We start from the raw sequence: 22,243 nt of genomic DNA, 5'->3' as shown, positions 1-22,243 counted from the left end.
CGCAGTTCTCCCTGCTTCCGGTATTGTGATACATTCTTCTTCTTCTTCGTATACCCAAGATATGCTCTGGCTTCATGAACTTCAGGAGGTGGCGACCTATCCTCACCGGAGGGACTCATCGCTGCCACAGCAACGTAGAATTTCTACCACTGGCTCAGGACCCCCACCACCCCCCCCCCCAGCAGAAGACACCGCAGCCTCCCCGCGTTCGTTAATTCAAAGAGGACACCTTGCAAGCAGCCACCGCAAAATCCCTAAACCCACGACTCGTCGGCAACCTCATCCCTCGTGGCCTCCTGACCCAGGGCTCTTTCTCGCGCCGCGCCCTTCGCTGGCGACGCCGTCTGTGCCGGGGATCTCGGCGGAGTCCGGCGACTCCTGGGAAGGACGCCGTTGGGGGCGGGGATCCGGGACGGGCACGCATCGGGCACGCGGTCTGTCCGAGGACGTATCTTGGGCCGCAGCTTCAGCTTGTAGAAGGACGGCACACGGTCGGGCCTCCGCAGCTGCTGCTGCTGCCCCGCGCGCCGCGGCTGCTGCTCCGGTGACGGCGCCACCGTCACCGTCACCGTCGGCGTCTCCTCCACGTCACGGACTCCGTTGGCGGTCGCGCTAAGCGCCGCATGTGCAGTGTCCGACCGCGCCTTGCCCGGCTTCTGTGGCGATTTTATTGGACGTCCGTTCAGCACCGGCCGCTGCTGTGGGTTCTTTCCATCGGGCGGACCAGCCCTCGCAGCGCCGTCGCCCGGCGCCACCACCGCCACCGCCACCGCCGTCGGCTGCCAATCGCGCCTGCTCCTGCGGACGCTCTTGGTGCGCACCAGCCGCAGCGTCTGCTCCACCCGGCTGGGGGTCGGGCCGCCACTCTGCCGGCGCATCGGGGGCGGCCGCAATGCCGGCGTCCCACCGGCGCCGGCTCGCGGCCTCGCCGGCGATGTAGCGGACCCCAGTGGCGGCGAGCGCGGCCGCACCGGCTGGTTAGACCGCTCGACGGCGCCGTGGTTGCCGCCGACGACTCGGGCCGCGACCAGCGATGACGCCGACGAGTTTTTCGATGCGTACGCCGAGTCGGGGTTCGGCCGCGGCGGCGTGGGCCCCGCCCGCGCCGCCGCCGTCCTCGTCGTCGGGGACGTCGTCGACGCTTGGGACCAGCGGCCGCTGTCGCCCAGCCCGTCCGCGGCGTCGCCGCCCCCGCCGCCGCCATCGTCCCGCGCCGCCCTCCTCCACCCGGGGCTCAGCAGCAGCGGCGGCGTCGCCGAAGCCGACTCGTCCTCGGCACCGTCGCCGCGTTCGTGCCGGGCGCCGGGGAGGTTGCCCGGATGCGAGCGGCCGCGGCGCGGCGCCAGCCGCGGCTCGAGCCGTGTCAGCAGGTGGTGACCGTCCTTCTCGCGGTTCACCATCATCACCACTTCCTTCTGGCGGCGGCCCGCGGGTGGCACGCCGGCGATGCCCGACGGCGGCGAGCCGCGCGGCGTCTTGTCCCGGTGAGGCCTGGTCCCGGCGGTGGGGGCGGCGGTGGCGGTGGGGGCGGCAGCGATGCGGTTTGTGGTTTTGGGCGAAGAGGTCTTAGGCGTGCCCCCCTTGCTGGCGTTGCTGGCCGGCGGGGGTCCCCGCCCATCCGTGTGGTCCCTGGTTGGGGGTGCGCTGTGGTCACGGGATCTCGGGCTCGAGGGGCCGTTGTGCGACACGCTGAGCCTCTCGGCCTGCGACCTGGAGGCAGCGAGAGGGGACGTGGGAACCGGTGACGTCCTGTGGGGCGCAAGCGTTCGGTTAAGTTGTCTCCTGTATCTAGAGCCGGTCCAATGGCTCATCAGCACTCCACTGCTGGATGAAAGCCTCCCACAAGCTGGCGGCCCTTTCTCACGGTTTCATGATGCTATCTCGCAGTGACCAGTGTGGTGAAGTATGGTCAAACAACCCAGATGGTCAATGCAGCATGAGGAGGCCTTTGTCCAGAAGTTGACTGAAAATTATTCTTATTGTTAACCAAGACGAACATAATGTTGATGATGATGTTGAACATGATGACGGTAATGATAATGACTGTGATGATGACAACAACGTTGACCACAATGATGATGAATGTTGATAACAACAACGATTAGTAATGACAAAAACCATAATGATGACGGTGATGATGATGATGACAGCGACGGAGATGAACATGAGCGCGACGATGGCAACAACGACGATGACAGTAACCGTCGAACACGGCGATGGCGACTGATGAAAACGACGGCGTTTGTCACCTGAGCGGGGTGGAGCTCCGGGACAGCGATGGGGCCGTCCGGGTGGTTGACCTCCGCGAGGGTGGATCCTGATTGGGTTCCGCCTTGCGCTTTGGGGAGGAGTGCGACGGATTCGACGGTGGGCTACGTTGGAAGTCCGTCTCCTGTTGCTGCTGCAGCTGCTGCTGCTGCTGCCAGACCCGGCGGTGAGCTGACAGTGACACAAAGCAACGCAAAATAAACACCGCTATCAGCCGAGCCCAGCCGCCCGAGAGAAAGCGCTCGCAGCGCATTAACCCTTGACCCTGCGAGGAGCGGATTTGACGATTCACACCGTGAATTCGCAAATCGATTATGTTTTACTTTTGCCCTCGCGACGAGTGTACTGCAGTAGCAGTGGGAATCCAAAGCAGTGTGAAATATCAAATAACTTGGTAAAATTAATATTGGTCAAATAACAAACAATTATAAACATATAACAGCTGTGGTCTATTGACTGCTGGATGAAGACCTTCCCATGCCACCGTCGCCATCTCATACTGTCCCACTTTACACGACCATACAATTGGAATAAAATTCGGAATATAAAGATGTGACGGCTGCTCGTTAACTGCAACTTATTATCGGTAACTCCACGTGTCCGATCGTTCCTAATCAATCATAAACAAGCGAGTGGGCATGTGAGCCAGGGAGTGGGTGAGCAGGTCAATGGGTGAGCTGGAGAGTGAGCGAGCGGGCGGGCGGGCGGGCGAGGAGTGGGTGAGTTGGAGAGTACGTGAGCATGGAAGCGCGGGAGAGCGGATGAGCGGGCTAGGGGTGGGAATGGGAGGTCGAGCGGGCGGGGAGTGGGTGAGTGGGTGAACGGGAGTACGCGTGGGTGAGCAGGCAGGCAGAGAGACTGGTGTACCCGAGGACATGCAGCGGCAAGGGTCGTGCTTGTCCAGGTAGTGCTGCAGGGAGTCCCAGCCTCCGCCCACACGCACCATCACGTGGCTGCGCAGGATCTGCGGGGCAGTCAAGTGGCATCATCGTTACCATCATCACTGTCATCATCGTTACCATCATCATCATCATCGCCACTCCAAAAAACATCGTCACCATCATCATCGTCGTCATAATCACAACTCCCAACGTCATCGTCACCGTATTCATCATCAATGTCATCATCACCACTTCCAACGTCATCGTCACCATATTCATCATCAATGTCATCATCACCACTCCCAAAATCATCGTCACCATATTCATCATCAATGTCATCATCACCACTCCCAACGTCATCGTCACCATATTCATCATCAATGTCATCATCACCACTCCCAACGTCATCGTCACCATATTCATCATCAATGTCATCATCACCACTCCCAACGTCATCGTCACCATATTCATCATCAATGTCATCATCACCACTCCCAAAATCATCGTCACCATATTCATCATCAATGTCATTATCACTACTCCCAACGTCATCGTCACCATATTCATCATCAATGTCATCATCACCACTCCCAAAATCATCGTCACCATATTCATCATCAATGTCATCATCACCACTCCCAAAATCATCGTCACCATATTCATCATCAATGTCATCATCACCACTCCCAACGTCATCGTAACCATATTCATCATCAATGTCATCATCACCACTCCCAATATCATCGTCACCATATTCATCATCAATGTCATCATCACCACTCCCAACGTCATCGTCACCATATTCATCATCAATGTCATCATCACCACTCCCAACGTCATCGTCACCATATTCATCATCAATGTCATCATCACCACTCCCAACGTCATCGTCACCATATTCATCATCAATGTCATCATCACCACTCCCAAAATCATCGTCACCATATTCATCATCAATGTCATCATCACCACTCCCAACGTCATCGTCACCATATTCATCATCAATGTCATCATCACCACTCCCAAAATCATCGTCACCATATTCATCATCAATGTCATTATCACTACTCCCAACGTCATCGTCACCATATTCATCATCAATGTCATCATCACCACTCCCAAAATCATCGTCACCATATTCATCATCAATGTCATCATCACCACTCCCAAAATCATTGTCACCATATTCATCATCAATGTCATCATCACCACTCCCAATATCATCGTCACCATATTCATCATCAATGTCATCATCACCACTCCCAACGTCATCGTCACCATATTCATCATCAATGTCATCATCACCACTCCCAAAATCATCGTCACCATATTCATCATCAATGTCATCATCACCACTCCCAACATCATCGTCACCATATTCATCATCAATGTCATCATCACCACTCCCAACGTCATCGTCACCATATTCATCATCAATGTCATCATCACCACTTCCAAAATCATCGTCACCATATTCATCATCAATGTCATCATCACCACTCCCAACGTCATCGTCACCATATTCATCATCAATGTCATCATCACCACTCCCAAAATCATCGTCATCATCATCATCAGTGTCATTGTTGTCATCACTGTGACAACAACATAATAATAATAAAGGCAGCCCTCGGTGGGTAGCCGTGGGGGTTGGTCACTGACCCTGACGTGGATGAGCGTGCTCGAGTCCCCCACGCGGTACTTCCCGTCGGACACGCGCCGCACGGGGAACTGAGCCGGGCAGGTGCACACGCTCACCGCCTTGCGCACCTGCATGCAGGAACAAGGATAAAGATAAAGATCCCCGCACGTAGCCTGGAGCAAACTTTTGGGGCAAACACTGTTCGCGAGCAACAATGAAGAAGGCCGGCACAGCACACGAAAGGGTTGGGTGGCCAGCACCACGCCCAGCTGCTGCCTTTGCCTCCCGAGTGGCGATGCTCACACACCGCACCAGCTATTCATTTGAAGCGACCTATTGAAGATCCAGGACCGGTTGAAATGTTCGCCATTATTATCGTTGGTGAGCGGGAATCGAACCCATGGTCGCAGGGTTTGTAGCAGCGCACTAAGCGCTGTGCTGCGCTCCTGCTGCTGCCCGCAGTGCAGACCGCAATCATCCTCGCGCGCACACACGGGTAATATAAAGCGACATCATCGCACGTCTCCATCACATTACTCCACTCACGAAGCCTCTTATGGACATTAACAGCAGCACCCACGGTAAAACGGTAAAACTACACCCGGGTCGGGTCGCGTGCGTGGGGAGGAGAGCCCTTTTCGAAACACCCCATTAATAATTGACAAGCACTCACGCACCCCATCACATTATACCCATGTCCATTATAGCAGAAGCCCATGTCGCCTCATGAGTAAGCCTTTGCATTGGTGTCTTGCGTAAGGGTTTCGCGGATGTGTTTTCGGGTTGTTGCCGCAATGATGCCCGACGTTTCAGTCTACGTGCCGAGAGATTAATATAAAAATTTTTTTAAAGCTTTCGTGACTGCAGGGATTCATTTTCTTGGTTCTTTCGGTAAAGTCGCGTAGAAGGAAAATAATAAAATAATAAAAATAAAACATAATAAAATACAGACGTTTCGGCCACAACGCAAGCAGCCGTCCTCAGGTGAAGAACAGGTCTGTCATTCAGACGCTGTCTTTCCGACAGACCTGTTCTTCACCTGAGGACGGCTGCTTGCGTTGTGGCCGAAACGACGTGAGAATTGTATTTTATTATGTTGAATTTTTATTATTTTATTATTTCCCTTCTACGTGACTTTACCGAAAGAACCAAGAAGATGAGCTTATCATCAGGCACATCTCTACAATGCAAGGGTTCTGTGGCTATTGAGGTGGCCGTCGGGTGGATGCCTGAGTCGGCACCGGTGAGATCTTGGATTCGAATCCAGGTTTCAGCCACCGCCTGTGATTATACGGGGTACCTCAAGCGAGTTGATGGTCTCAGCTCGGTCAACCAATGACTGCGCAAATAAACTGCCACAAAATTAGGTTCCGTAATGAAATGTGGCAAATTTTTCCACTTCTGGGAATGAAAATATCAGTTTGGCTGCCATGAACATGCGTTCCTCTCATGTGGTGGGAAGGTGCGGCCCTTGACCGCGTGGAACAAAAACCACGTGACGTAAATCTCAGAAACAGTTCTGCGGTGTCCGCTTCCTCCGTCTCGAGCATGAAGACATGCGACTGCTCTGTGTGAGATCCAAATACTATTTTCATCTCATGACGAGGCACGACGCTGATATCAAAATCGGGATAAAATTTGGGAACAATTCTCCCCACCTCCACACAAAATAAGACGAAGGACTCTTTGATTTTTAAGTTGCGTCTTTTAAAACAACGGCTTTGCAATCATTGCCACTCAACCAGAGCCACTAGACAGCACACGGTTCCTAACAGGAGGAGTGGTTTAATTTCACGGGTCCTCGCCCCTGAGAGCAGGAAACCCGCCCGTTAAAGCACTTTCCTTTCGTCCCATTGATTTTGTTTTTGCCGAAGACTGTGAGTGGCCTGTAATCAAAGCGTGGGTGAGCCTCCAGCAGACGAAGTGCCCTGGGGCAGTGATCGGAAAAGGATGTTTTTTTCTTATCTCCAGGGAGCAAATACGGCAATCCCAACGGCCACGACAAGGGAGCCAGGTGTTTACAAGCATGGCAGACACTAAAAATAATGCTTGGGGCGGCACAACAGGATGTGACAAGCAAGCTGGCCAGCCCGGCCCCTTAAATGAGCCTCGTTCGATTTGCAAATAGAAGCTGGAAAAATTGGGGGTCATGTGTTTTTTTACGGCTGTGCTGTCCATGCAAAGTGGTGCTGCTCTTAATAGGTGCTCACTAATAACAGCACTTGCTCTGCCAGGTGCTAACAAGACTAGGATCACTCCTTGGTTCTTTCGGTAAAGTTCACGTAGAAAAAAATCAAATAATAACAGAATACGACGTTTCGATTGCAACACAAGCAACCATCATCAGGTAAGAATAAATGATAAAACACAGACACGGAAACAACATAGGCAGACACACATGCAGAGACACTCACAAAGACACACCGAGCGAGACACACCAAGGAAACACAGACAGGTCGGTGTGTCTTTGTGTGTGTCTCTCTCTGCATGTGTGTCTGCCTATGTTGTGTCCGTGTCTGTGTTTTATCTTGGTGTGTGTCTCGCTCAGTGTGTCTTTGTGTGTGTCTCTCTCTGCATGTGTGTCTGCCTATGTTGTTTCCGTGTCTGTGTTTTATCATTCGTTCTTATCCTGATGATGGTTGCTTGTGTTGCAATCAAAACGTCGTATTCTATTATTATTTGATTTTATTTTCTACGTGACTTTGCCGAAAGAACCAAAGAGTAATTCCTGCAGTCACAAAAGCTTCGAATCTAGTTTAAGACAAGGATCCTCCACCTTGCAATCTTTAACAGAGTGTTGGCGAAAGTGCTGCTTGCGAGCACCTGTGATTGCTGGCACGGTTCACCAGCGAGTAGTGTGGCCAGAACCATGCCTAGCCGCCTTTGTCTCCCCAGTGGTGATGTTCATACACCACGCCAGCTATTAATTCGAAAGCTGAGTCGAACGAGGGGATTGCCCCTGACCGATTCAGATATTGGCCATAAGCAGGCGTTGAACCCGGGTCACCGTGTCGGTTGCACAGTGCGCTGACCGCTATGCCACCGCTCCCCACACACACCGAAGATAAAAACACCCACACTGACGAGCTTCGCACATTATAATGTTTCACAAGTGCCCTTCTGTGATTAATAAAAAAAAGTCAACTTCACAACTCGCTCCAGCGACTTGGAGACAGTTTCGAATGCCCTTTTGAAATGCGAGACATTTGCGCAGCCTCTCGCAATCCAGCATTCGGGAATTAAAAGGACATCGGTCAACAGCAACAACAACACAGAGAACACCACTCCGAGACATGGAGAAAGCTTTCGTCCCCGTTTCTCTATTATGGCCATTGTAGGTAAAAGTCCTGATGCCGGGCTATGCTGGGAGGGGAGCTGGTGAAGGAGGGAGTGTGGCACTGTGCGATCTCACGTGGTTCTCACGCACTGGCATGCATGGGACTGCATGTTGTGTATCATCACCATCAGCCACGATCAATCCATTGCGGAACGAACGCCTCCGCAAGCCCTCGCGATCCACCACTACACCCAGAGCCTGCGCATGAATGAGCGATGTAACAATCCACCCAGCACCTGTGCTCGTCTCCCGTAGTGGACGTGCCCTCTGGCGGGTTCCCTCCCTGGGCTGCTGTTCCGTCGTTAGCCTCGGCCAGTGGCCTTCACGAAGCCTCTGAGCGACGCGTCCTGCCCAACAAGCCCGCTCTACTTCGCAGTGTTTCACCTTTTATGAAGAGAATGAAATTTCGATGTAAAGCTTTCGTGCCTGCAGGGATTCATCTTCTTGGTTCTTTCGGTAAATTCACGTAGAAGCGAAATAATACAATAATAAAAAGAAAACATAATAAAATAAAAATTCTCACGACGTTTCGGGCACAACACGGCTGCTTGTTTTGTGGCCGAAACGTCGTGAGAATTTTTATTTTATTATGTAAATGTTTTATTATTTTATTATTTCCCTTCTATGTGACTTTACCGAAAGAACCAAGAAGAGAATGAAACACAAACTGAAAAATGCAAGCATCTTGAGTTGCGTGCTTGGAAGGAGATTTGCGAAAAGGGACACTCATGCATTAGAGAAAAAACGCATACAGTACTGTACCGTACATAGTACACTGTACGAGTTACTCATTAACAAAAGTGGCGTTGGGCTTGGACGGGCCCATGGAGGGAGCATGCTTGAGGTCACAACGAACCACGGAGATGGAGTGATGAAATCAGTTCTGGTGCTAGATGGATTGTTGCATCGTGAGCTGATCGGCTGTAACATCAACTCCTGCACGCGCGGTGCGATCCGTGTGTCGAGGGATCGAGGAAATCGACATAGATTCGAGACATCGGACCGCGTAGATGCTGTACGTAATTCCAAGCGCCTTACGTTGATCTGTGATTAGCCCAAGGAATAACACCACAGCATTCCCTGTGCTGGATTTGATCACATTTGCAAGCACCCATCGAGTTCATCAGGCAGGCTGTCAGTTGGGTTAAATGTGCTTGACTCACGATCAGAAAGTAGCCCGTTGAAATGCAGGTTGATGGGTTTGACACAACCCGGCATCCCAATTGAAAACTTTCATACCACTTTGTGGGAAAGTTCACGGCGGTTGTTTAATCAGATGTACTGGCCCTCGCCATGGAATGTGGAATTCTGACCACTGGCTCAGGGTCACCAACAGGGATGTGCGTCACACCGTGCTCGCTTGAAAGGATATGCCAATGACTGGTACCAGCGGTGTCAAGATCGGCCTCTGTGGAGGAGGCTCGTGAAGGACGCTACTGGGCAGTTGGAGGCAGTCGCCCTCCAACAACAATGGAGGGCGGAAGAGCGACGCTCAAAACAACGAGCGGAGCGCCAGGTGGCTAAAGCACAGCAAGTTGGCACAGTAGGGGGCACAGGTGGTGCATTACCAAGTCATCTCGGTCATCTCAGTCAGTCGACCCGTGGCACCTGGGTCTGCCCCGTGACCTCCTGCCAGCGGGCGTTCGACACTTCACGTGGCCTCAAAGTGCACATGGCCTGGCACAAGCGTCGTGGTGACGTCACTGCCACTTAGTGGCGAATGGCGGTTGTTGTTGTTGTTGCTTGAGCAGGGAGGCTCTTTTGACCTTCGACTTTAATTATGTTAATTAAAAGTGCATATATTAACATTTCGACCACGAAAAATATACTCGGAATGCGCCCATCTCGTCAGGGTTGACAGGGAGGGAAGGTGGCCGGGACATGGAAGGCCGAGACTCGGGAGTGAGATTTGGTAGGGTTACTGAAGACTGTGGAGAGATACGTTGTGTGGTTTGAGTGAGACGGTGGCACGGATTAAGACAATGGAAGATTGAGTGGATGGCAATTGAGATGGTGTGGAGGAGAATGGGTCAATGGGAGACGTTGGAGACTAAGTGGGAGGGAGATTGGTGAGTGGGAGACGGCGTTGCGGGCGAGATCGCTGAAGGGAATACTGGCTTAGTGACAGACGGCGGGAGGGAGAGCGGGCAAGTGGCAGACAGTGGATAGGATTGAGATGGTGGGAGGGAGAGTGGGTAAGTGGAGACGGGGGGGAGTGAGAGGGGTGGTGGAGGGGGGGATGATGGAGGTAGGTCAGTTGTTCTGGCAGCGCAGTGATTCTCTGTGGGCCAACATGGAGCCAAACTAAAAAGGGAGCATTCCAGTGCACACGTGGTTTTGGTCGAGAGCAGACGGCGAGACGCAATACCATGCCACACAATAAACATGCATGGCATTCAATTAACTCATTAACATCAACTCTATTCATATAAAAACAAAACTCGGGTGATATGCACAGTGGGGGTGAAGCATTGTTACAGTGGTTATTAGTTCCATATTTCATTGCGAATGTCCATGTTACTTATTACCCTACCCCGGCACCAAATTGCAGGCATCCTCTGCATGCAATTACATTCACTGGGCAGGAGCTTTTATCTCGTTGCATCTCCACATTTCAGCTCTCTGGCTGAACTGCAGCAATGGCAAAAATTACTCCTGCGTACAATATTTTAAGTCTTAAAAGTTCACCTATACAACCCTCCTCTCAACCTTCCGAGGCATATGCGCTGCGGGAGTTAACGACGCATCGAATCATCACAGGGCACCGCTTATAAAGCTCACGGCGCATGCATTGAATCGCACGCGGTGAGAACAAACCATTGCATTTGCACGACATTTAAAAGGGCGAATCTTGATTTGAAGCTTTCGTAACTGCAGGAATCCATACTCTTTGGTTCTTTCGGAAAAGTCACGTTCGACAGTGTATTATCCGTTCTTTTTCCATTAAAAACGAGAGTCCCATGTAAGTGTTAACATTTTTTGAAGCACCTTGTATACGTTATACGTTGTCCTACTGCATGTGATGGATTAAACGTCACCCAGCAGCCACTGGAGACGCGAGACAACGAGGGACGGTGAACCCAGTAAACATTGAACGTTGATCCAACGTTGGGCGAAATGGTTCCAACCACTTGCCCAACGTTGATGCAACTTCGCCACGTCCACCGTGCGTACAGCTGGGTGGACGGGTTCCGTCTCGAGACGACTCAATCCAGCAGCAGATAGACCATGGCTAATGATGATGACGATGATGTTGTTGTCCACAATCGTTACCATGACCGTACAATTTCACAAGCTTAAATGGGACCCGTACTGTTCCTTGCCCTCCAGCAAACCCAAGGGCACTTTTGTTTTTATTTAACGTAAAAGCTCCGAGCTGCTAACGCAGCCAAAACTAATTATTTAAAAAAAAAAGTTTCTCGCCCTTGTGCAGTGCAAAGACAAAGATCCCCCGTGTAGCCTGCACAGACTGTTGGGGCAAGTGCTGGTATCGAGTAGCACCGATGAAGGCCGGCGCTGTGGCAAACGAGGGGGTGGGTGGCCAGCACCACGCCCGGCCGCCTTTGTCTCCCACCACTGCACCAGATACTCATTTGAGGCTGAGTCGGACCTCGGGGAGACCCAGAGGACCGGTTCAGATAATCGTCACTCGGCGTTGGCGGCCGTGAGCGGGAATCGAACCCGGGTCACAGACGGACACGCAACACACACACACGTGTGTTGCTAGGGCGATGCGGTGCTTTGAGGTGACGTCGTTTATTTTTTTTGGGGGGGGGAGATTCTGCTGTCTCCTCTACTGTCATCCCATTCACTTCACACCCCCAAACCTACCCAGCCACCCACCCCAATGCACCCACCCCAATCCTTCCACCCACCCACACACCCAACCCCAATACATCCAACCACCCACCCCAATCCTTTCACCCACCCACCAAACCCCAATCCTTTCACCCACCCTCCCCAATCCTTTTACCCCCCCCCCCAACCACCTCCTTTCCCCTGCCCAGACTCACACTAAAGATGTGTAAACTTTTAATTTCCATGACCGCATTCTAAAACCCACACCACCGATGTTATACAGTACATCGCCAGACATTGCAATGAACGGCACCGGTCTCAATGCTCTTGTGTATTTCTTTCGTTACGCTGAATTCTTTTCGCTTCGTAGCCGTGCGTAACTTTTATAGTGTTCTTGTATTGCTTGTACCATTGTGGCAGAGGTCGCAAACGGGTTTTGATTCCTTACCCATACCCGGCCGCACCAGGGTCGCACCCTACCCGTACCCGGCCGGGTACGGGTATCGGGTACCTGATTGCGACCTCTGGGATGAAGCCATGTTGCAGGCGCGGGTGGGTTGATTCTAGGAACTTGAATTGTGAGAAGAGACAAGACGTTGGGAAATGAGTGACAAACGGTTACTCACCAGTGACTCACGGCCTACCCGTACCCGTACCCGGCCGCACCAGGGTCGCAAACGGGTACCCGTACCCGGCCGGGTACGGGTACCCAGGTATCGGGCAGGGTACGGGTATCGGGTACCCGGTTGCGACCTCTGCATTGTGGTGGCCCAGACTGATGGTGACTTCGTGAATTCTCTAGCCTGGTTAATTCGAGTACAATACGGTACGGTAAATTGGGACGTGATTGTAGGAACCTCCTGAGTTCTCAGCACCGGATCGACAGGATGATAACTGATTAAGACGAATCTTTCGGCATATGTAAATCCACTGATGGTTCATGAAACCTTCGACCATGGGGGGTTTTTAACCATACTTCCCCACGCTGGGCAGTACGAGTTGGCAGGGAATCACCGATTTTAGCCGTGTTCGGGAATAAAACTCGGGTCGTCGGGTTCATAGTGCAGTGTGCTAATCACTGCGCCACCATTCCACCCCTCACTGTATACACATCTGAAGAGTATTATTGTACGAATTTTTTTGATTCCAAAAACAGAATTAACATACAGTCAACAATTATGAACTGAAAGCAAACAATCCTTCACCTTTCTAGTTATAGCCCAGCCGTACTCTTAGATCTCCTTAGCATGCCAAATCCAGTCAGCAAGTCGTGGCCAATGATTCAGTTGTTTAGCGCAACAAGGATCATTTGAAGTGCTTTCGCACTCTTGGAACTCATCAGCGGGCATTGATGAGTTGAGGTTCACACCTGTGGTGTATCTAAAGGAATTTATATATTCCTATTTTTCTTTATTTTACCAGGTGAGGCCCACTGAGCTATACTGTACAGTTATTTTTCAGAAGCGACCTGGCCACAAATGATAGCTCAATTAAGTGGCTTATCATGTGGACATTTATAACAGCGAAATACTCTCTGCGGATGTTTGTACATGTGGAGGGAAAAACCGGAGGACCCGGAGAAAAATCCACGCCACCACAGGGAGAACACGCAAACTGCAAATATACAAGCATCGAAATCACAACCTCCTGAATACCAGGCAAGGTAGTTAACATCTCGCCACCGTGGCGAATGGACTGGCACTGCAAGTTTCCAGCTCCTTCCTTTAAAAGGTTACATTCGCCTTGACTGACAGCGCGTTCACACACAAGGCGACTCGCCTTTGTAAACTATGCCTTATTTTGGATTTACAATAAACATGCGTACATGCACGCACGCACGCACACAAGGTTATCTTCTCAGCCTGTACACTGCTGGTGCAAGTGTTCAAGTAGCTTCACCACCCGGCCTGTTCAGTTTTCATAAATAATCTACCATCTCATTAGCGATGATATTCAAGATCACTAAGTCACCATGGCCAAAGTCGTCGATGCCAACGCCTCAGCTCAACGCCAGATCCCGCGGCTAACTCAACAGTTGACATGCCACCTCCTTCAAGAGCGGCCCTAAGAGTGTCCCACCATCTGGCATTGAGATAAAGCATTCGGTTTCGTCAATTGCACAATAAATTTGTGCTCGTTCTCAAACAAGTGTCAATAACGTTGTTCATAATTTAAAGCCCTTTTGTGAATCCACGGCTGAATGAGTGCCTCCCCTCGCACGGCGGCCGATATCCAGCGCTGTACGTCCCCGCCACAGAACCAGATGGAGGAAACGGTGACTTTGTTGAGCGGAACATGGCTTTAGGTATCTAGTGCCGGGCCAGGAAAATACACACAATGGCATAAAAAGGCATCGGCGGTGGCACAAGTGGCTGCCTTTGTTAATTCACGCATACACCGATCCACAAAGACAAAGATCCCCCGTATAGCCTTAACAGACTGTAGGGACAAGTGCTGTTAGCGAGCACCTATGAAAGCCGGAACGGCACACGAGGGGGTGGGTGGCCAGCACCACGCCCGACCGCCTTTGTTTCCCCAGTGGCGATGTTTACACACCGCACCAGGTACTCATTTAAGGCTGAGTCGACCTAGGGGAGGCCCAGGACCGGTTCAGATAATCGTCACTGATGTTAGCCGTGAGCGGGAATCGAACCCGGGTCGCCAGGTTCATAGCGCAGCGCGCTAACCGCTACACCACCGCTCCCCACACCGATCCACACACACACATTCACGCGCGCACGCGTGCTGGTGACACCGGGGCAATTGGGTGGTGGCCACGGAAACTTTCATGGCTGGCCCCTGGGGAGCCCAGTGATCAAAATGCGTGAATCGTTACACAAAGGGCACGGCTCATTGGCGGCGAGGCGCTTTCTTCTTTGCGTTTTGTTTTACCCCCGATCACCACTCACAGGCGTTATTGTTCGCCGACAGCCGTCACAATGAAGTTAATAAGGCAAAATAAAGCCCAGAAGTGGCAACCGAAGCGTTTGTGAGTTACAAAGGCATCCCATGCGGGGAAATATTAATTATGCATCTATGTATTCTGTCTACTAAAATAATTATGATGCGTTTTCGGGTCATGCCACGTGTTGTCCTTTGGCGTTTCGCTCCGTGTGGCGGGTGCTTCTCTTTAGGAACGTGAAGAAGCGTAAAAGCGGCCACAATGTGGTGCGAAACGTCGGCCATCGTGCTGAACAACACGCGGCACAACCCAAAAACACATCGGAGTGCTGTACAGCAGCACAACCGCGTAACTCCACACAGCCGTACCATTTCAAGTGCGTGCGAAAACATAAAACGATGCACAACTCCACATGGAGACACGTGTTTTATGTCTTTCCCTTGGTCCACAGCGTCTGAGCCACAGATTCTGCCTAATTTGGCGTCGTTATGAATAAACATGCGTCAGCGTCTCACGGCTACAGGCTTAGGGCGTTTACAGCTGCCAATTAAATCATCCTGACTTGCTAAAGTGCAGGGTCGGTGAGTGGAGGGGAGAGTGGTGGAGATGGGTGTTTGAATTGGTGTGGGGGATACTTTGAATGCTCAGCAGTGATGCGCAGGGGATACGATGACACCTGCGATTAATCGATTCCTATTGATTCTTGCAGGATACATGCACCGGATCGTTCAATACGTATCAACATGATGTATTTATTTATTGCACCGCGGGATTGTGGGAGATGGTGACAGCCTGGGCAGGCCTTCATCCAGCAGTGGATTGACCATGGCTGCTGCTGCTGACAATGGTGATGATATGCAAGTACTGTAAAATGCTAATGTTACATTTAGGCACATGGGGTGTAAAAACAATTGTACAAACGAGATCTACAAAAAACAGATAAATAATACACGAGGCTGGAGAAAAAGAGAGGAAAGGGAATTGAATCGTGAAATTCAATGGCAGAGGAAATTAAAAAAACACTGCCCTTTTATCTTTCCTCTGATGAGCGACTGACGCAGCTGATGAGTCTATTTTTGGGGTTTATATTGTACCAACTCATGCTGAAGCTTGTCAAGCCCACGGTTAACCTTCGCCCAGTGGGAGGTCACTCATTGATGTCTGCTGCCTGCATGGTCTGGGAATTCCCTTCCCATAGTCATCCGTGCTAGTGACTCCCTGCCACTGTTCCAAGTCCAGGCCTAAGATGTTCTTTCTGATTACACCTCTACCCATGACCGATTGCCTCTTTCTATAAACAAATATACCAAACTGTTTCTGTGCAGCACATCGAGATGCGGTCACATTTATAAGCTCTACCAATCTAAATTGTATTGTGCGGTGTAATATGAATGCAATATGAAGTGGCTTTCCTACAGACTGGCCCCTGCCATGGGAATGTGGAGTTTCAATCACCAGCTCAGGGTCACGAACGCATGTAATGCACTTCAATTGATAATTACGCCACTCTAACTTGAACTCAAGGAACATCTGCAACGTGCATTCGCGGGACTCGAATTCTGTGAGCTCTAACTCGACAAATCCCGCTCTCAAACGCCCACTCTTCGCAATAATAATAATAAAGGGAAGTATATCATCATCAGCAGAGTACAGGCTATCATTAGCAGATGGCCAGGATACAGCTTAATTGCTCTAATTGCTAGAGCAGAACGGCTTCTATTATTGGCATCACGAGCTAAAGCCTCACGAGTGAGCGCGCCGTTCCATCGATTAATGTAAATTCTTAAAGATTACAATTACCCGTGTCCAATCACTCATGTTTAAGAGTCGATATGGTCTACACGATGATTATTGTATGTTGCGGACAGTGCAGCAAAATTCACTGTTGTACTGCACTTCTATGCTGCCCTAGACATTAACGCACCCCCGCCCCGCCTTTATCATCCCGCACGGACCAGCGTGGTGAAGCGGACGTCAAATAATGCCAACGAACCACGTGGTGAGTGTAGAAAGCCCCCCCCCCCCTCTCGTTCAATTGTGGATTGACAAAGGGCTGTACATATACACGTTGTATGTAATTGGTTCACGTAACGCCCCCTTGCAGCCGCTGTAGATGAAAGCAAAGGTGCAGCCCTGCAATTGCTTCGTTCACACGCACCGCTGGCAGAAGGGACTGCACGAAAGGAAGCTCTCGAGAGCACCCTTCTAGAGGGGCAGAGGCGGCCACTGTGTGTGCGCTATTATCCTCACCACAATTTGAATATAATACAGGGAAGTGAATCATTGGGTCCCTACTGACGGCCCTGTCATCGTCATTGTCATTCCTCCAAGGTCAGTAAAATAAGCACTTATCTGCCGAGGGTGCAGCACAACCCTGAAGGGTAGCTTTCTGGTTCTCATCTACAGTGAGGGAAAAAAGTATTTGATCCCCTGCTGATTTTGAACGTTTGCCCACTGACAAAGAAATGATCAGTCTATAATTTTAATGGTAGGTTTATTTGAACAGTGAGAGACAGAATAACAACAAAAAAATCCAGAAAAACGCATGTCAAAATTTTTTATAAATTGATTTGCATTTTAATGAGGGAAATAAGTATTTACTCCCTCTCAATCAGAAAGATTTTGCGGTCGAGGCAGGGTGGTTCAGCGGTCAGATCGTTGAGCCGACAACTGCTGAAATGTTGGGTTTGAATCTGGGTTCTGTGAGAGTTTAATGGGTGCTTTGTTGGCTTGCGTTACGGCACCACCGATAGCACAATTGGAATGGCACTAGGGGGAAAAAAAGGCAATTATTGTGAAATTTCTCCCACTAACTCATCTGAGATAAGCACTGTATAGCACACTGTGAGCAATGGGACATTTACTGTACTGCACATCAACAGATGGAGGTCATATAAACATGATTAAAACCCTCTTTAATTTAAATCCACAAATGGATGAAGGCCTCATGTCCGGGCACGGGGGCTTCTTTGACCATACTTCACCACGCTGCTCAGTATGGCTTGGGGGTGGAGCTGGAGGGCAGTCGACCAATTCTGATATCACTCGCCACTGATGTTAGCCGTGCTCGGGAATCGAACTCGGGCCGTCGGATTAATAGTTTATGCGAACCGCTGTATCACTGTTCCGCAGCGTAAGAGACAGGTTGTCAATATCAGATACAAAGCAACAATCCCCATTATCTTCACACGCGTGTCTCCGCTTGAGTTAAACATCTGACACAAAAATATATATATCAGCGGCACTCGACCTTGCTTGAAAGTAGTGACCATTAAGGACCATAACCTCTAATTGTGATCATTCAAGTGTCTGGCTCCTCAGCATGACAAACGCACTTGAACGTTGCAAAGTGGACTCTGATGACCCTTAGGCACAGGAATTGATCCATACTGTACCGACTGTATTGGCCTTATGACCAAAATATACGGGAATGTTCCCGATAGTGCATGGCAGATCTCTGAAGCTACGATTGATGATTGACAGGGCGTCTCGTGCTGCTGCCACGTCTTGGCAGCTGTCGGGCATCAGAGGGCAGTGCACCAAATGTTTACTGTTGCACCTCACTTCGCCGGACCGCACTGACCAGCCTGGTGAAGTATGGCCCGCATCAGGCTGAATACGTTACTGTATTTGCAAGGGCAGACCACTGTGCCATGTGCAGGCCCCCAACTATGTGCAGTAAACGGAAACTTAACGTGTTTGTTTTTTAGGATTGTTGTCGAAGTCGGTCCTTGTTCAAACACTGTGCGAATCGATACAACATTCTTTGAAATGTCCACATTGGTATGTCGGGGGCCAGTCCCTCCACAACAATCTGTCAATCGACTACTGCTCACAGTACTGTACATTATATAACCACAGGGTCTTCCTGCTCAAACAAATATCCGTGGTGACTTGCAGAACGTGGCCCTTAGCATCTAACTGTGGAAATTCCACATTCCCGAGGTGCTACCGTGGTGTTAATGTTTAGCGCACTCTTATCGATTTCGTCGGTTCGATGTAATTCATAGTTCGTGGATCTACTTCCTCTCGTGCAGGCTCTTCCTCCAGCAGTAGAGTGAGCAAGTAATTGCCGAGCTGCGCCTTTACCACATTCCGATAGCTGAGAGCTCAGTCCAGTCTCTCCGCATGAAAACCACTTCGGTACTCACTTCGCACACCTTATATCGCGACCCCTGCAATACGATTAGACGGTCCACACGACGCGCACAAACTCAACTCACCATCAGGTCGAGATTCTTGAAATCGTAGCTCCTTGGTCTCGTTGTCGCCCCGACCCCGACTCCGACCACTGGGACCTCCTGGCCAGCGGCCAAAGCCTCGGCCACCTCGATGTCCCTCTCCAACATGACCAGCTCGGGAGCAGGGCCCCCCATTCGGGCACCTCGTCTCGCCACCTCCAGGAGGCACAAGACCACCTGACGTTCCCCGCCCCCTCGCCGATCTTGTCGCCCGACCTCCATGAGGTCGTTGGTCTCGAAGGTGAGATGTTCTGGAACGCCAAGCTCCGAGCGGCACCAGCCCAAGAAAGTTGCCACCCGATCTCGAGCGGCAAAAGTGGCCCTCTGCTCCATGACGCCGTTGGACCTCTCAACATCGTCCTGGTCCACCACCTCCTCCTCTTCCTCCTCCTCAACATCAACCTCCTCGTCTTTACGCCACGACCTCCGATTCAGACCTTTCTTCCAGTTGCAAGAGGACGACGACGATGAGAATAGTGAAGAGGACGACGACGATGATGAAGTGGGCGACGAACCGGTGGTGTTGGCGGAGGTTAGGAAGGTGTTGTTGTTGTTGGAACTCGAGATGGTACTAAAGGATGAGGACGAGGCCACGGGGAGGGCAAGCTCTGTGGGGACACCCCTCAACGGCAGCCCATGGGCCCCGAGACCTGGGTTCGAGCTCTGCCCAAGATCCCGCGCACGGGAACAGTCGGCGGCCCAGCGGCTCACGGCGTTGGCGAGGCGACAGAGGGGCCACCCGGCCGATAAGGTGGCCGTGAAGTTGTCGGCGGAGACGTCGAAGGCCACGTCGGAGAAGATGACGTTGAGCCACTGGGCGAGGTCCTCCTTCATGGCGTGCAGGTAGGCCAGCTCGCTGCGATAGGGCCTCACGGAGCGACCCGCGGCCGCGCGGACGGTCACCTGGGCCGGGTGCAGGGGCTCCATGCTGATGCTGACGTTGACCTCCTGACCCCCCGGGTAACCCGGGATCGAACCTGGACCCCGATAAAAAAAAAAATCTTCAGAAGTACCGTACTGGAAGGTGAGCGGCTAGAGCATGCGACAGCTTATTCGTGACAATGGACGGATGTAGAATGAGGTCCACACTCGAGTCCGTCACGCCAACATTGCACTGCTTCAGTGATGGATGTCCAAAAGGGTGCGCATGAAAATAAACGACGACTCCTGGGTGCAGTACTCGCCCTGGATGCTATCTCCTACTGCGAGCTCTGAACCTAACCCTAACTCGACCAAGACGCTCTAACCCGATCTGCAACCCCGAGCCTAGCCTTAACCGGCAAGCGCTACACCCCGACATCAAGAGATGTAGCCTCCTCACCCTAACACCTACAGACCCAACTCTAGCCCCGAGGCTGACAAGACCCCAGCGGCATCGCTCGCCTCTTCGCCAGCGCCCGGATCATCCTAATCACCCTGCACAGCGGCTGCTTCCCCTCCACGCCAGCGCAGGCTGCAGACGCAAAGCACGAAACGCAACCCCCCACCACGCCAGCTCTGGCGAATAGTTGACGATAAGCTGTAGGCTCGCGGCTAGCCCAACACAACCCTATAGGCTGTAGGCTCGCCGCTAGCCCGAATAAAACCCTATAAGCTGTAGGCTCGCCGCTAGCCCTGCTAAAACCCTATAAGCTGTAGGCTCGCCGCTAGCCCTGCTAAAACCCTATAAGCTGTAGGCTCGCCGCTAGCCCTACTAAAACCATAACCCCCCCCACGAGCCCCAGGAGCGCACAAACACCAAAGTGGCCACCACACACACCACACCCCTACAGTATATGACACACACTCACACTCATACAAAGGACAAAGACCCCCCCCCTTCACCCCCGTGTAGCCTACAGAGAGTGCTGGTTAGCGAGCGCCTATTAAATGAGGGTGGCGGTGGTTTGGTCAAAACCACGCCCGTCCGCCTTTGTCTCCCACGTGCTGATAAGGGTTTGTTGTTGTTGTTAACACAGCGCACTCACTAAGCCCCCAGCACAAGATTGATGATATGATAAGATTGATGATATATCGACTCGCCACTGACGTTACCCGCGAGCGGGAAGCGAACCGCGGATTCGCCGGGTGCGTTGCGCAGTGCGCTAAACACCGCGCCTATACAAAGACAAAGATCCCCCGTGTAGCCTGCACGGGGTGTTGGGGCAAGTGCCGGAACAGCGCACGAGGTGGGGTGGTCATCCTCACGCCCGGCCGCCTTTGTCTTCCCCCTCCCCCCTATACAAATACAAAGATTCCCCGCATAGCCTGTAGGGGCAAGTGCTCTCAGCGAGCACCTATGAAGGCCGGCGCGGCACACGAGGTGGGGTTGTGGGTGGCCAACACCACGCCCGGCCGCCTTTGTCTCTCCAGTGGCGCTGTTTGCTACACACCGCACCAGCTAACTCATTTGAGGTTGAGTCGACCTAGGGGAGGAGAGGCCCCAGTAACCGGTTCAGATAATCGTCACCGGCGTTGGTCCCGTGAGCGGGAATCGAACTGGGGTCGCCGGTTTCGTAGCGCAGCGCGCTAACCGCTGCGCCACCGCCCCCCCCCCACACACACAGACAGACACGCGAACTACTACATGATATATATACTTCAATACGGTGCTACATCAGCTCTCCCCTAACTCCTTCCAGTCGCCGTTATCTAGTTGAGTAAAACTACCGCAACCCACCCAAGAGTTGAGCGACTTAAACGCGACGAAATGAACGCATGACAATTAACCAGAACAATAACGAGACTGCAGCCACCGCCTATCCGCCGACACGCGCGCACAATAACGTACAGTCGAGAGGGCGAGCGGCATTGTTTAATTATTGAATGCTCCGAAACGCGCGGAATAGTTTATTTATTATTTAGTTCGCCGCGCTGTCCGTGTGGGGGCAGGAAGGGGTTGGGAGCGACGTTCATTTTCGAGAGACGCGCCCACGAACCCCTTCATCCAGCAGTGGATTGATCGTGGCTGATGATGACGACGAGGCCCCCCAAAATCAGCCCCCCCCCCCCTTTCAACCCTTCAACCCCTCCTCTTAACCCTCTAGCCCCTCCCACTTTACCCCTCTAGCCCCGCCTCGTTATCGTCAAGTCCCTCCCCTTCACATTCTAGCCCCCCCCCCACCCCACTTCAATTTTCATCCGTTCTCAATGATCTTTAAACCAAGTGGTTCTTAAACCTGTACTGCAGCCTTG

At 51.8% G+C, this 22,243-nt stretch overlaps 1 protein-coding gene across 2 annotated transcripts; it reads right to left on the bottom strand.

Moving 5' to 3' along the window:
* Positions 1-214: 214 nt before the first annotated feature.
* Positions 215-21,575, bottom strand: LOC144730979 (uncharacterized). Of its 2 annotated transcripts, none has more exons than XM_078611889.1 (5): positions 19,052-21,575; positions 4,812-4,919; positions 3,136-3,232; positions 2,250-2,439; positions 215-1,749 (listed from the first exon to the last, which is right to left on the bottom strand). In XM_078611889.1, exons 1-5 carry the CDS (start codon positions 19,994-19,996, stop codon positions 255-257), a joined length of 2,835 nt encoding a protein of 944 aa, XP_078468015.1. In that variant the 5' UTR covers positions 19,997-21,575; the 3' UTR covers positions 215-254. The 2 variants fall into 2 exon arrangements, with proteins under 2 accessions (XP_078468015.1, XP_078468016.1); XM_078611890.1 differs by having other exon boundaries at positions 215-1,710.
* Positions 21,576-22,243: the final 668 nt, after the last annotated feature.

The sequence above is a fragment of the Lampetra planeri genome, chromosome 37 (genome assembly GCF_965212315.1).
Source record: "Lampetra planeri chromosome 37, kcLamPlan1.2.h2, whole genome shotgun sequence".
Taxonomy (NCBI): Eukaryota; Metazoa; Chordata; class Hyperoartia; order Petromyzontiformes; family Petromyzontidae; genus Lampetra; species Lampetra planeri.
This window is presented reverse-complemented; position numbering and strand designations above follow the sequence as displayed.